Genomic DNA, 14,237 nt, shown 5'->3' with positions numbered 1-14,237 from the left:
TATTGCGGTGGCTTCTCCTGTTGCGGAGCACAGGCTCTGGGCATGCAGGCTTCGGTAGTTGCAGCACGTGGGCTCAGTAGTTGTAGCTCGTGGGCTGTAGAGGGCAGGCTCAGTAGTTGTGGTGCACAGGCTTAGTTGCTTCGCAGCATGTGGGATCTTCCCGGATCAGGGATCGAACCCGCGTACCCTGCATTGGCAGGCGGATTCTTAACCACTGTGCCACCAGGGAAGTCCAGTATTTCTTTCATGAAGTCTTCAAATCCAAAACGAATTTCTCAGTTTGGATGAGCCACATTTCAAGTGCTCAAGAGTCACACGAGGCTGGTGATTACCGTATAGGACAGCGTGACTGTGAAGTATGTATTTAGAGATGGAAACATAGGGTCACAGGATATGACATGCCATCTGCAACCTTGCTTGATATTATAAACATGTTCTTCAAAATGTGCGAAAGTCCCCCTTCCCTGGTGTCCTTCCCGACACTCAAGAGTGATCTGCCTGCCAATCTTGGCTCGTCTGCTGGGTATGAAAAGGCACCTAATTGTACTTTTGTTTGCTTTCCTGGTAAGTTTGAGTACTTTTTCATGTTTACTGATCACTTGGGTTACTTTTTCTATGAATTTCTCATTCTGATCCTTTGTTCATTTTTCTGAGTTACATTTTTCTTGTTGATACGTGGTTCTTTATATATTCTAGCTACAGAGATTTGATGGACATGTATCTTACAAATGTCACTTTCTAGCCCATGATTTGTCTTTGCATTTTGTCAGCATCTTTGTCCTACAGAAAACTGTAATTTCAATGTAATATTTATCAATATTTTCCTTTATGGGTTTGTGCATTTTCCGTGTCGGTTAAGCAGTTCTTCCTTGCTTGGAAGTCATAAAGACACTTGCCTATTATTTTTTTCTTTAACAGTTTTAAAGTTTTCCTTTTCACATTTAGTTCTTTATTCTAGGTGGAATTTTCTTTGTGTTAAGCTTGATGTAGAAGTTTTACCACCTTACACCCAGTAGGATGGCTGCTATCAAAAAACACCAGAAAATAACAAGTGTTGATGAGGGTGTGGAGAAATTCGAACACTTGTACACAGTTGGTGGGAATGTAAAATGGTGCAGCCACTGTGGAAAACAGTGTGGCAGTTCCTCAAAAATTTTAAAATAGAATTACCATATGAGCTAGCAATTCCACTTCTGGGTACATACCCGAAAGAATGGAAAGCAGGGTCTCCAAGAGATATTTTTTATGCTCATGTTCACAGCAGCCTTACTCACAATAAGTAAAACATGGATGCAACCCAAGTGTCCATTGATAGATGAATGGAGAAACAAAGTATGGCATATATATACAATGGAATATTATTCAGCCTTAAAAAAGAGTAAGTTCTGGCACGCGCTACAACGTGAATGAACCCCAAGGACGTTATACTGAATGAACTAAGCCAGTCACAAAAAGGCATACTGCATGATCCCACTTATATGAGGTACTTAGACTAGTCAAAATCACAGAGACAGAAAGTAGAACGGTGGGTGCCAGGGCTGGGGGGAGGGGAGGATAGGGGGTTATTGTGTCATGGGAACGGAGTTTCAGTTTTACAAGATGAAATGAGTTATGGAGATAAATGGTGGTGACGGTTGCACACCATTATGAATGTATTTAATGCCAATGAACTGTACATTTAAAAAATGGTTAAGATGGTAAATCTTATGTATATTTCACCACGATAAAAAAATAGAAAAAGGAATTGCCTGGTGGTCCAGTGATTAGGACTCCGTGCTCTCATTGCCGAGGGCCCAGGTTCGATCCCTGGTTGGGGCACTAAAATCCCACAAGCCGCACAGTGTGGCCAGAAAAAAGAAAAAGAAAGGAAAAGAAAAATGTACTGGGGAAAATGGGAGGGCTTCACATGTACTGTGAATGAATGAATGAATGAATGGTGGGAGAGAATAAGGCAGCGAGGGAAGGAGAAGGGACTTTAATCTAGAGAGAAGATGCCAGATATTAAGAGATGACAATGGAAGGAGAACTGGGAGCTTCGACCTCAGTCTCAGCAGAACAGGGGCAAGGCCACCTCCTGACCAGGGGAGGGCAAGGCTCGAGGTGCAGGTGTGGGGCGTGCTCCCCTCGGGAACTGGCAAAGAGTCACTACAGATGCCACTATCCACTGAGAGATAAATCGAAGCAAAATAAATACTTTATGATTGCCATATACCACATTTAATTTTGTGTTTTGCCATGTGGATTGCCAACTGGTCCAGCATCATTCACTGAAAAGTCTGTTATCGCCTCATTGATTTCTCAAACATCTGTCTGTACCCAGCTCTCACGCCTGGGATTTTTTCTGCGGCCTCTATTCTGCTCCAAGTTTCTAGCTTTGAGCCGGGACCACAGGCCTAAGTACTATTTTTATAATAAATCTTGACATTTGCTATGGGAAGACCTTCTCTTCTTTATTCTTCAGAACTGTCTTGGCCATTTTGGACCTTTAAATTCCTTCCGAGTTTCATGAGCAGCTTGTCAACTTCCGGAAATGACCTGTCGGGATTTTGATTGAAATAGCATTGACTTTTTGGATGAATCTGGACAGAACTCGTGCTTTTAAGATAGAATCTTCCCATCCATGAATGTGTAGTTCTCTGCTGTCAGTGGATGTTTAAAATTTTGTCTTTCACTAATTTCTTAAAATTTTAAAAGATTTTTGACATGTAATTTTTATTACTGTAAATGGCATCTTTAAAAGAATTATTTTTAGGACTTCCTTGGCGGTTCAGTAGTTAGGACTCCGCGCTTCCATCGCAGGGGGCGCGAATTCAATCTCTGGTGGGGGAGCTAAGATCCCACATACCGTGTGACATAGCCAAAAAAACCCCATTATTTTCAAACTGGCTTTCCTGGTGTGTCACCATACTGCTGATTTTTTTTTTAATTTTTAAAATAAATTTATTTATTTAGTTATGGCTGCTTTGGGTCTTCATTGCTGCATGAGGGCTTTCTTTAGTTGCGGTGAGTGGGGCTACTAGTACTTCATTGCGGTGCGCAGGCTTCTCGCTGCGGTGGCTTCTCTTGTTGCGGAGCACAGGCTCCAGACGCGCAGGCTCAGTAGTTGTGGCTCACGGACCTAGTTGCTCCGCGGCATGTGGGATCTTCCCGGACCAGGGCTCGAATCCGAGTCCCCTGCATTGGCAGGCAGATCCTTAACCACTGCGCCACCAGGGAAGCCCATACTGCTGATTTTTGAAGTTGCTCATAAGTTGCTCTTATATCAAAACTCTCACTGGTTTGAAGGCTCTGCTCCAGCGTCTGGATCTTCTCTGGGGACAACCGTATAGCCCGTCAACCACACACACCTTGTAGCTTCCCCCTCACCCCCAACCTGCAGCCCCACTTTCTCTCAGGCGCCCCTCCAGCCCTCATCCTTGCTGCACGTGTGTCTTGCACTAGCCTCCCGTGAGGACTGTTTCATTTGCACAATTTCTGTTGTGCCTCTGGGCCTTGTGGGGGTCATTTCTCTGCCTGGAGTCTCCTTGTTCCCCCAGCTCCACCAGGTCTCGTGCAAATGTCACCTCCCACGTGAAAGGTCCCTAACTCAGCCGCAGGAGGAATAGTTTCTTCATTCCTCAGAACTTTGGGGACAAAGGCATCTCCCGTAAGGGACCACGCACGACGTGCTGTGCTTCAGGCTTTGTCGCCCTTGTTGGAGTGAGGGCGCCTGAGTTCGGTGACTGTGTCAGATCCAGCTCTGTACTCCCAATGACTGGCCCCCCAGAGCCTGGCACACAGGAAGCGTCAGGAAAGGCTTGATCAAGCTGTATCCAAACTTCAGTTGGTAAAGCTGGGATGGTGGTAACCCCAGATCTAGAGTTGAATCCTTAACACTGTGGGTTCCAGGGATTGATTTCATCACATTAACCAACCTCGCAAAGTTTGATTTATAAGTTGGAAGATTAGTGTGAGAAAAATGGATTGCGAAATATATATTGATCTCTGTCCCCGGTTCCTGACACAGAGCTCCTAAAGCCCTTAGAATTTCATGGGTAAAGGAGTATCTTTTTTTTTTTTTTTTTTAATGAGATGACTCGGGCGGCGGGGAGGGGGCGGTCCTGAAGAGCTTCAGGAGTGGGGCTGATCACTCGAAAAACCAAGCCATGATTAGAAGCTTGGGACTTTCAGCCCCCTGCTCCCCTTCTCTGGAGAGCAGAGAGGGGCTGGAGGTGGAGTTAATAATCCATCATGCCTACCTGATGAAGCCACCATAAAAGCACCAAGGATTCGCAGAGCTTCCGGGTTGCTCAACACATGGCGGTGCCAGGAGGGGGGCGCACCAGCAGGGACATGGGAGCTCCGTGCCCTTTCCCCAGACCCCACTCTATGCATCTTTCCATCTGGTTGTGCCCTAGCCTTCATCATATTCTTTCATCATAAACTGGTAAATGTAAGTAAGGGTTTCAGTAGGTCCTATGAGCCATTCTAGCAAATTATCAAACCCAAGGAGGGGCTGTGAGGAACCCACCTTACAGACTAGTCAGACGAAGGTTTTGGGAATCTGGGACCTACTACCTGTGATTGGAGTCTGAAGTGGGAGTTAGCCTTGTGGGATTGAGCTGTGAACCTGTGGGGACGGTACTAACTCCAGTTACCGTCAGAACGGAACTGAATCACAGGACAAGCAGCTGGTGTCAAGAGAATGGGTTGAGATGGGGAAAAAGCCCACATCTGGTGTCAGAGGTCTTGTGAGTGTGGTAGTCGTCTTGAGAGTGAAGGAAAACAGTTTATTAACCTAGGCTGTGACTTTGCTCTTACCTGGGAAACAAGACAAGCCATGGGCCCAGTGCACAGCCTCCCCAAGAGCTCAACCCCACCGGAGACCCCAAAATAGATGAGGGAGTTGTTGGTGAGCAGAGCTCCCAGCTCCAGCCAGCCAGCCTTGCCCTCCTATCACTTGTACTATCATTTTCTTTGTATATACATATTTTTTTTAATATAAATTTATTTTATTTTTGGCCGTGTTGGGTCTTCGTTGCTGCGCGTGGGCTTTCTCTAGTTGCGGTGCACGGGCTTCTCATTGCAGTGGCTTCTCTCGTTGCGGAGCACGGGCTCTAGGCGCGTGGGCTTCAGTTGTTGTGGCGTGCAGGCTCAGCAGTTGTGGCTCGCGGGCTCTAGAGCACAGGCTCAGTAGTTGTGGTGCACGGGCTTAGTTGCTCCGCAGCATGTGGGATCTTCCCGGACCAGGGCTCAAACCCACGTCCCCTGCATTGGCAGACGGACTCTTAACCACTGCACCACCAGGGAAGCCCCTCTTTGTATATTTTTTAAAAGTCAATTATCTTCTTTCCCCTAAAATGTATTTGAAAAGGAAAATTTATATCACTTCTTTACATTTTAAACCAGGGTCACCGGAGATAAATAGAAAGTAACTGAAAAGAAAAAAAAAATGCATTAAAGTTTAGCTGGAAAGTTCTGCCTGCTAATGGCGCTGGGCCCCAGGCCTGCCCTACCTACCACGATTCAGTGTAAGACACGTTAGTGCTGAAGGCCAGCACCAACTGAGGCTTCCTCCTGGACCACCGTCAGTGGTCACAGCCTGTGGTCTCTAGGAGAAGCTGATCAGAGGCAGGACTCTGTATACTCCATCAGCATCACTGGCAATATCTAGTGAGCGTCCTGACTGAAGGGCTTCTTTTGTTTTCTTAGTAGGTATAAATCATCTAAACCTGGTAAGATTTAGAATTAAAATTAGAAATGTTTACAAGAATTTTTACAAGGTTTATATACATACAAAAAGCTTGGAAGAGTATCGCCCAAATGTCAGTCATGTTGACTGCTGGACTTGTGTGTGTGTGTGGAATAATTTTAGATTTACAGAGAAGTTGCAAAGATAATGCAGAGAGTTCTTATGTACCTTTCACCCAGTTTCAGTTTCCCCTAATAGTACATTCCTCTTATCTCACATTTCTGTGGTGCATTTGTCAGAACTAAGAAACCAACACTGGACATTACTATCAACTAAACTCTAGACTTTATTTGGATTTCACCAAATTTTCCATTAATGTCCTTTTTTTTGGTTCAAGGATCCAACACAGGGTCCCACCATTTCACCGAGTTGTCACGTCCCCTTTGTCTCCTCTGGTCTGTGACTGTTCTGTCTTTATTTTTATGACCTTGACGAGTGTTTTTCTCTGTTGTTAGTGCTTTGGGTGTCTTTTCTAAGAAACCACTGCCTAATTCGACGTCACAAGGGTTTTTACCCGTGTTTCCTTCGCAGAGTTTGTTCAGCTCTTACATCGAGGTCCTTGACCCATTTTGGGTTACTCTTTGTACACAGTGTGAGGCAGGGGTCCAGCTGCATTCTTTTGCATGAGGCTGTCCAGTCGTCCCAGCATCATCTGTTGAAAATACCATTCTTTCCCCACTGAATGGTCTTGGCACCATTACTGAAAATTAACTGACCATAAATGTGAGAGTTTATTTCTGGATCATCAATTCTAGATTACATATAAATCAATATTTCATGCAGTACCACACTGTCTTAATTACTGCAGCATTTTAGTAAGTTTCAAAACTGCGAAGTGCGAGTCCTCCAACTTTTTCAAGACTGTTTTGGCTATTCTGGGTCCCTTGAATTTCCATATGAATTTTAGAGTTAGCTTGTCAATTTCTACAAAGAAACCAACTGGATTTTGACGGGCACTGTATTCATCACTGTGCTTTTTGATAACACGTAAAAGCAAATATGCCAGTTCATAGTTATGTCACGAAACTTCACTGGAATAACAATATGGTCCCAACTTTTCATATTAAACAATTAGAAAACTTAAAGGGACACATTTATTTTGAACATCACATCTGAACACAGGGGTTTAGTTTGTTTGAAGACTTTATTTCTAACAGATGTTACAGCTTATAAGTCATAAAAATCATCAAAATCATCGGTGGACGTGTTATGGTTTCTAGGACGTAAGGCAGCTTCGATCTCTGAGTTACTGTCGTCAGACTCGTCCCAGAAGGCTGGAAGAGAAAACCAGACAGCTGCTCAGCATCTCTGCAGTCTGATGAGCTCGGCTTAATCAGCCGTGGCCCGCAAAGGGCCTCCTGGGGGCCCTGGGTGGTGCACCTGAGTGGACGCGCCCGGGGCGCAGCGCAGCGCTGCACCCGCGACTCGCTTCTGCGTGCTCCACGTGCTGCGATGGGAACTCGTGGCAGAACACTTGCTCCTCCCTTCTGCCCAGCTCTGCACTGTAGGATGGGAATCTGTAACCTGGGCGAACATGGGGGCAGGGCGGCTGGGTGCTCTATCGGGCCCGGGAACAGCTTGCCTGACTGCTCCTCGCCGCGAGCTCCCTCTGTTCCTCAGCACAGGGACGCGGTGGAGGAACAGCAGTGAGGTCTGCGCTGAGACGAGGGCGTGGGTACACACAGTTCATTTGGGAGGTGACCCTGGGCAGGACGGGGGGTGGAGAGGGTGTTAACCAGGAGCAGGGCTGGCAGTGGACGGCTGGGGCCGGGGCCTCGGAGAGACCTCAGAACGCTCCTCAGATGGTCCCAAAAGCCAGCAAGGAAGTGGGGTTATTTATCCACCAACTCCCACCCTTCAGTGGCTGGGGGTTGTTCTCAACCAGGCGTCGACTCCCTGGAGCTCCTGGCTCCTGTGGCCAGAGAAAACCCCCGAGTGGAGCCGCAAGCTGCCCGACGGGGAGGCTGCAGGCTCGGCCTGGAGCGCCAGGGTGTGGTGGGCCCACCGCCTGCGACACTGACCACCCCTGTGACCCCCGTATCTACAAGGCATGGCCTGCCAGCACCGCGATGACTCCTGAGATGTGACCCCATCTAATCCTCGCACCAACCTGGCGAGGTGAGTACAAACACCTCTGTTTTACCAAGGCTGAGAGGGTAAGTACGTGGCCCGATCACGGCAGCAGAGGGTGCTCAAGCCCCAAGTCCCACTGGACCTGCTGGGAACAGGGTTTCAGAGGCAGGAGTAGAGGCGGCCCAAGCTCGGCAGGGGATACGCCACTACCAGTGTAGAAGGAGGGTGTTGAGGGATACATAGGAGCTCCCTGGGCAGAGGAAAAGGGACAGGAATGTCACAGAAAAGGAAGGGCGTGAGCGAAGGCACAGAGGTACGAGGGTGGAGCCCAGGGAAGGCTGGCTGCGGCTGGACCCACCGAGGAGAGGACGAGACCTCGGAGGAACAGGGCTGGGAGCAGGGGCCGCGCCAGACCACAAGGGGACGTTCCAGACTCTACCCTGCAGGTGGCGGGGGCGCTGGCCCTGCTTCCCCAGCAGGCAGATGTCTGGATGGGGATTCAGAAGCCAGGGCTGGGGGAGGGGTGGGGGAGGGCTACCACAGGAGCCCTCAGGTCAGAGCAGTGGGTACCTGCGGGCAGTGGCAGCGAGGACGGGGACAGAGGTGAGGACGTTTCATGTGGAAGACGTTGGGGGGGGCGCGGGGGGGAGGCCAGGATCCCCTGCAAAGTCATACCTGCAGATTAAAGCGCTGGGCACCGTGGACCCCGGCACCCGTGTTCTCAGGAGAAGCCCCCAGTCCTCCCCCAGGAGAGCCGCAGGGCCCGTGAGCACAGGCGGGCGCCTCTGCCCGCCCCCAAGGGTGCCTGACACCACGCGTCACAAACCACCCTTTTAGCTAAAACACAAAATGAGAGTCTGGTCTCTGGTTATTTCTCTTACCTTTAGACTTTAAATTGGTAGTTAGTTTCTTTTTGTTTTCATGCCTGGAAAATAAAGAAAGAACCTAAGTCCTGAAAAAATAAAGACAATCAGACGAATAGTTTTACAAGGAGCGCGCTAGGGAAGAAGCACACATTACTCACTGCGGGGCCAGAAGGTTTACATTTACTCCCCGAGTTTTAAAAGCAAAAAGCCCTGCGGATGCTCTGGTGGGAGGGTCCCGGGCACATTGGGCCGCACGCTGGGCGCTCACTGGGGAGGCTGCCAGGGGAGGAGGCAGGCCCTGGGACGTACGGAGCGGGCGAAGCTCAGCGCTGCCAGCTAAGCTGAAAGCAGAGGGTCTGAGGAACAGGGAGAAGTCGGCCAGGAGGTTAAGACACTTACCTTTGTCAAGCCAGCAATATGATACTCAACTGCTTAACAAGGAGTTCAAAATAAACTGTTTGCTTAATTAAGGGTATTAACTCCTGGTAGAGAAAAACGCAAGACTCCTGTCACCTGTGTTTAGGTTTCTGTGTGTCACACACACGAAAGCGCAAGTGTCCAGGGACGTATCTAACACGGGGTGACTCGCTTACTAAACCCACTGGACCGAGAAACTGGCTCTTCGGGAGACTGTGTCCATCTGCGTCACCTTCTCCAGAGCTTTCGCAATTGTCATGTGCATGGAAGTCCCCTCTCGGAGCACCACTCCAGTTTCTTATTACACTTAAATTCTTTAAAGTTTGTCCTAAATGGTCAACGAGATATTAAAAAAGAAACAGTCACTTGTGTATGGCTTGACATTTTGATGTTTTTCTCATGCTCCTGTTGAAGTTTTCCCTCGCGTTTACATTTGCAGATTACTCCGTGAAGGCAGATTGCAGCCTTTAGGTGGGCAGAGTGCTGAGAAAAGCCGAGGACACGTCGTGCAGCAGCACTGCTGCTCTCTCGGCGGGACCCTGGCCCTCCGGATGCAAGAAACCCTGGCAACACATCTCTGTCACTTTGGGTCAAGTCTGGCTAACCTATGGTTTGAAAATCTGCCTTTTGCCATAGCTGCCATAATTTACATTTTTTTTTTTCAGTAAAACAAGCTCCATGAAGGCATAATTTTCTAGGCAGTCTGTGCTCTGTCAATGCTCCCTTTAAACTTGGTGCCTGTTTCTTTGTTTTGACTGAAATAATAGTTGATGTACAATATTATATGAGTTACAGGTATACAACATGGTGATTCACAATTTTTAAAGGCTATATACTCCATTTATAGTTACTGTAAAATACTGGCTGTATTCCCTGTGTTGCACAATGTATCCGTACCTCTTAATCCCTTCCCCCTGTCTCGCCCACCCCCCAGCCCCCGGCACTGGTAACCACTAGTTTGTTCCCTGTTATCTGTTTTTTTAAAAAAAATTTTATTGGAGTATAGTTGATTTATAATGTTGTGTTAGTTTCTGCTGTACAGCAAAGTGAATCACTTATACATACACATATATCCATTCTTTTTTAGATTCTTCTCCCATATAGTCATTACATTACAGAGTATTGAGTAGAGTTCACTGTGCTATACAGTAGGTCCTTATTAGTGTTCTCTATATCTGTGAGTCTGTTTCTTTTTCTATTACATTCACTAGTTTGTTGTATTTTTTAGGTTCCACATATAAGTGATATACAGCATTTGTCTTTCTCCGACTTATTTCACTTAGTGTAATACCCTCTAAGCCCACCCATGTTGTTGCAAATGACAAAATTTCATTCTTTTTTATGGCTGAGGAGTATTCTATTGTGTATATATGTACCACATCTTCTTTATCCATTCGTCTGTTAATGGGCACTTAGGTGGCTCCCATACCTTAGCTGTTGTAAATAGTGCTGCTGTGAACATTGGGGTGCATGTGTCTTTTCAAATATTGTTTTCATTTCTTTCAGATACATACCCAGGAGTGGAATTGCTGGGTCATATGGTAGTTCTATTTTTAGTTTTTTGAGAGACCTCCATACTGTTTTCTACAGTGGCTGCACCAATTTACATTCCCACCAACAGTGTACGAAGGGTTCCCTTTTCTCCTCGCCAATATTTATTTATGGTCTTTTTAATGATGGCCATTCTAACCGGTGTGAGGTGATACCTCATTGTGGTTTTGATTTGCATTTCTCTAATAATTAGCAATGTGGAGCATCTTTCCATGAGCTTGTTGGCCATCTCTATGTCTTCTTCAATAAATTTGAAAAATGTCTATTCAGGTCTTCTGCCCATTTTTTAATCAGGTTGTTTTATTGATATTGAGTTGTATGAGCTGTTTATATATTTTAGATATTAACCGCTTATCAGTCATATCATAGCAAATATTTTCTCCCAGTCTGTAGGCTGTCTTTTCATGTTGTCAATGGTTTCCTTTGCTGTACGAAAGCTTTAAGTTTAATTAGGTCCCATTTGTTTATTTTTGCTTTCGTTTCCTTTGCTTTAGGAGACAGATCCAAAAAAATATTGCTACGATTTATGTCAAAGCATGTTCTGCCTGTTTTCCGCTAGAAGTTTTATAGTATCCGGCCTTAACATTGAGGTCTTTAATCCATTTTGAGTTTATTTTTGTATATGTTAGAGAATTTTCTAATTTCATTGTTTTACATGTGGTTGTCCAGCTTTTCCAGCACCACTTGCTGAAAAGACTGGTCTTATTTCCATTGTATATTCTTGCCTCCTTTGTTATGGATTAACTGAACATAAATGTGTGGGTTTATTTCTGGGCTCTCTATTCAGTTCCATTGATCTATGTGTCTCTTTTTATGCCAGTAATGTACTGTTTTGATGACTGTAGCTTTGTAGTTAGGGAGTGTGATTCCTCCAGCTCTGTTCTTCTTTCTCAAGATTGTTTTGGTTATTCAGGATCTTCTGTGTTCCCATATGATTTCAAAATTATTTGTTCTATTTCTGTGAAAAATGCCCTTGGTATTTTGATAGGGATTGCACTGAACCTGTAGATTGCCTTGGGTAGTATGGTCATTTTAAGAATATTAATTCTTCCAATTCATGAACACAGTATATCTTTCCATATGCTTGTACTGTCTTCAATTTCTTTCATCAGTATCTTACAGTTTTCCGAGTACAGGTCTTTTATCTCCTTAGGTAGGTTTATTCCTAGGCGTTTTATAATTTTTGATGCAATGGTAAATGGGATTGTTTTCTTAATTTCTTTCTGATAGTTCATTGTTATTGTATAGAAATGCAACAGATTTCAGTATATTAATTTTGTATCCTTCAACTTTACTGAATTCATTGATGTGTTCTAGCAGTTTCCTGGTGGCATCTTTAGAATTTTCTATGTATAGTACTATGTCGTCTGCAAAGAGTGACAGTTTTACTTCTTCCTTTCCAATTTGGATTCCTTTTATTTCTTTTTCTTGTCTGATTGCTGTGGCTGGGATTTCCAATACTATGTTAAATAAAAGTGGCAAGAGTGGGCATCCTTGTCTTGTTCCTGATCTTAGAGGAAACGCTTTCAGCTTTCATTGGTGAGTGCCTGTTTATCTGATGTGACCAACTAGTGGCCTATGCCATTTCTCCATGAAGAGTGGATGGCCCCACAGCCAGTGCTGACTGTCATGGAGGCTGCCAGTCTGGTGGCTGCTGACAGTATAAACCGGCGTCCACCTTCTGTAAGTGTGCATGCACACCCCCCCCCCACACACAAAACACCACTGTGGGTTGTGTCTACTCTCTATCCAGCTCCCACTTCATGAGGACACCAGGCTCAGTGCGGGGTGGGTAGGCAGACATAACAATGCTGTAAAGATGGAGAGAGACTAGTTTGCCAGCTGATGTTCAAATAGTAAGAGCCACGTAGGGTTGTGGGGAGACGGCAGGAGCACCACAGGCAGGAGGCAGGCAGGAGGACTAAGAGAACAGGTGGATGATAGGGCGGGTGGTGGTGTGGCTGCAGGATCCCAGGGGAAGCAATGCACTCCCTGGACTCTACTATGAGAGCTGGAAAGGATTTCCAGGCCAGGACCAAGGCAAGGGCATAGAGGCAGGCGAGCACATGCCAGGTCCTTACAGCCTGGCCCCTGCTCTGAGCTCCACATGCATGTCCAGGGCTCACCTGCTGGCTCCACTTGGCTGCTTCCAAAGAGTCTCACGGCCAACACGCCCATCCACAACCAAACTCAAGCTCCTCCACCAAACCTGGGCCCTTCTCCTGTCTCAGCTAACGGCACCCCAAGCCTCAAGTCCCTCCCAACCCCTCGCCACTCCTCTGCCCTCCCACACCCAATCAGCCCCTAGGTCCTCCCAAGTTTACCTCCCAGCACTTCCAAGGGTCCTCACCCGTCCCCTACGCACTGCCACCGCCTGGTCGACCAAACCAGCATCTCTTGCCTGGACCTTCTAACAGCCCCCTAACTGGTGACACCACATCCACCTTGTCCCCTCTGACCCACTTTCCACTCAGCAGCAAGGGTGAGCTTTCGAAACACAAATCTGATCCCTCTGCCTCCTTGCTGAAAACTCTTCAATGCCTTCCCACTGCTTTTGGCAAAAGAACTAAATCCTGAACAGCGCCTCCAAGGTTGACGCCCAGACTTCATTGGGCCTCCTGATGTAGGCTCCCCATCCCCCACACCCCACCCTCGACCCCCAAGTCCTCACTGAATTTGCTATTTCACAGCCATTTCTGTCACTAACTGACATGTGACTGCCCTTAGGCTGTCAGCTCCACGAGAGCTGCCACCGTACGTTTCAGTCCCCGGGGTACCCGGTGCTCTGCACTTAGTAGGTGCTCAGTGATATGTGTGGAAGGAATAGATGAGCGTCACTAAGCATAGGGCCTTGCCTAAAGGCACGTGATCAACATTTGATGTTAGATTATTTAATTTGCATGTTTCTACTTCTATGTGAGTTCAGATCAGGTTGTTCAAGTGTCTTCCCAGAAACATGTTTCAGAACTAAACGCATGTGTTCACCCCGAGGAAGGTGGAAAATGCTTCCAGGTGTTTCCGACGCCATCCTCACCCCTTAGGGGAAGTACTTTTCCCTTTGGGAAATCATCTCTGCTAGTCAATGTGACACTGCAGTGCAAAGCTGATTTTTATTACACATGACTCGTAGGGTCAATATTTCTTTCTCCAGGTCACACCTAACGTCTAAAGCTAAGTCAAGGCCAAAGGGGATGGTGTGAGATCTCGGAGTAGACAGAGCCAACTTGTTTAGCTATTATCGTAAATGAGAGAGAACCCATACCAAATGCACTTCTGAAAGCGTAAGAATGCGAGAGTTCAGGTTATAAGCCACGGGCCATGGTCCCTGTGCTCCATCAGATGTGCCTGACCTTCCCTGACAGTGTGGACGTCACACCTCCGTTGTATAAGGCAGAGGCAGCGAAGGTGAGCTGTAGAGAGCCAGTGAGTAAGTGGTTCAGGTGTTGTGGTCTCTGTCATAACTACTCTACTCCGGCTGCTGCACGAAAACAGCCACGGACAATGTGTGAACTAGCGGATGTGGCTTTGTTACAAGCAAACTTCACTCAGAGACACCGCAACTTGAATTTCATATGACTTTCAGGTACCGTGCAGCATTA

The 14,237-nt window shown here is 46.6% G+C and overlaps 1 protein-coding gene across 4 annotated transcripts in view; it reads right to left on the bottom strand.

Annotated features, from left to right (window-relative positions):
* Positions 1-6,856: 6,856 nt before the first annotated feature.
* Positions 6,857-14,237, bottom strand: part of KIZ (kizuna centrosomal protein) — a 114,013-nt gene continuing 106,632 nt past the window's right edge. For all 4 annotated transcript variants that reach the window (XM_007191883.2, XM_007191884.2, XM_007191885.2 and 1 more), the window contains 2 exons: positions 8,686-8,729; positions 6,857-7,005 (listed from right to left, as the gene is read on the bottom strand). In XM_007191883.2, coding sequence (XP_007191945.2) covers positions 6,899-7,005; positions 8,686-8,729 — 151 coding nt within the window. In that variant the 3' untranslated portion in view covers positions 6,857-6,898. The remainder of the gene's footprint in view (positions 7,006-8,685; positions 8,730-14,237) is intronic.

This window comes from Balaenoptera acutorostrata, chromosome 15 (genome assembly GCF_949987535.1).
Source record: "Balaenoptera acutorostrata chromosome 15, mBalAcu1.1, whole genome shotgun sequence".
In the NCBI taxonomy this organism is placed as follows: Eukaryota; Metazoa; Chordata; class Mammalia; order Artiodactyla; family Balaenopteridae; genus Balaenoptera; species Balaenoptera acutorostrata.
This window is presented reverse-complemented; position numbering and strand designations above follow the sequence as displayed.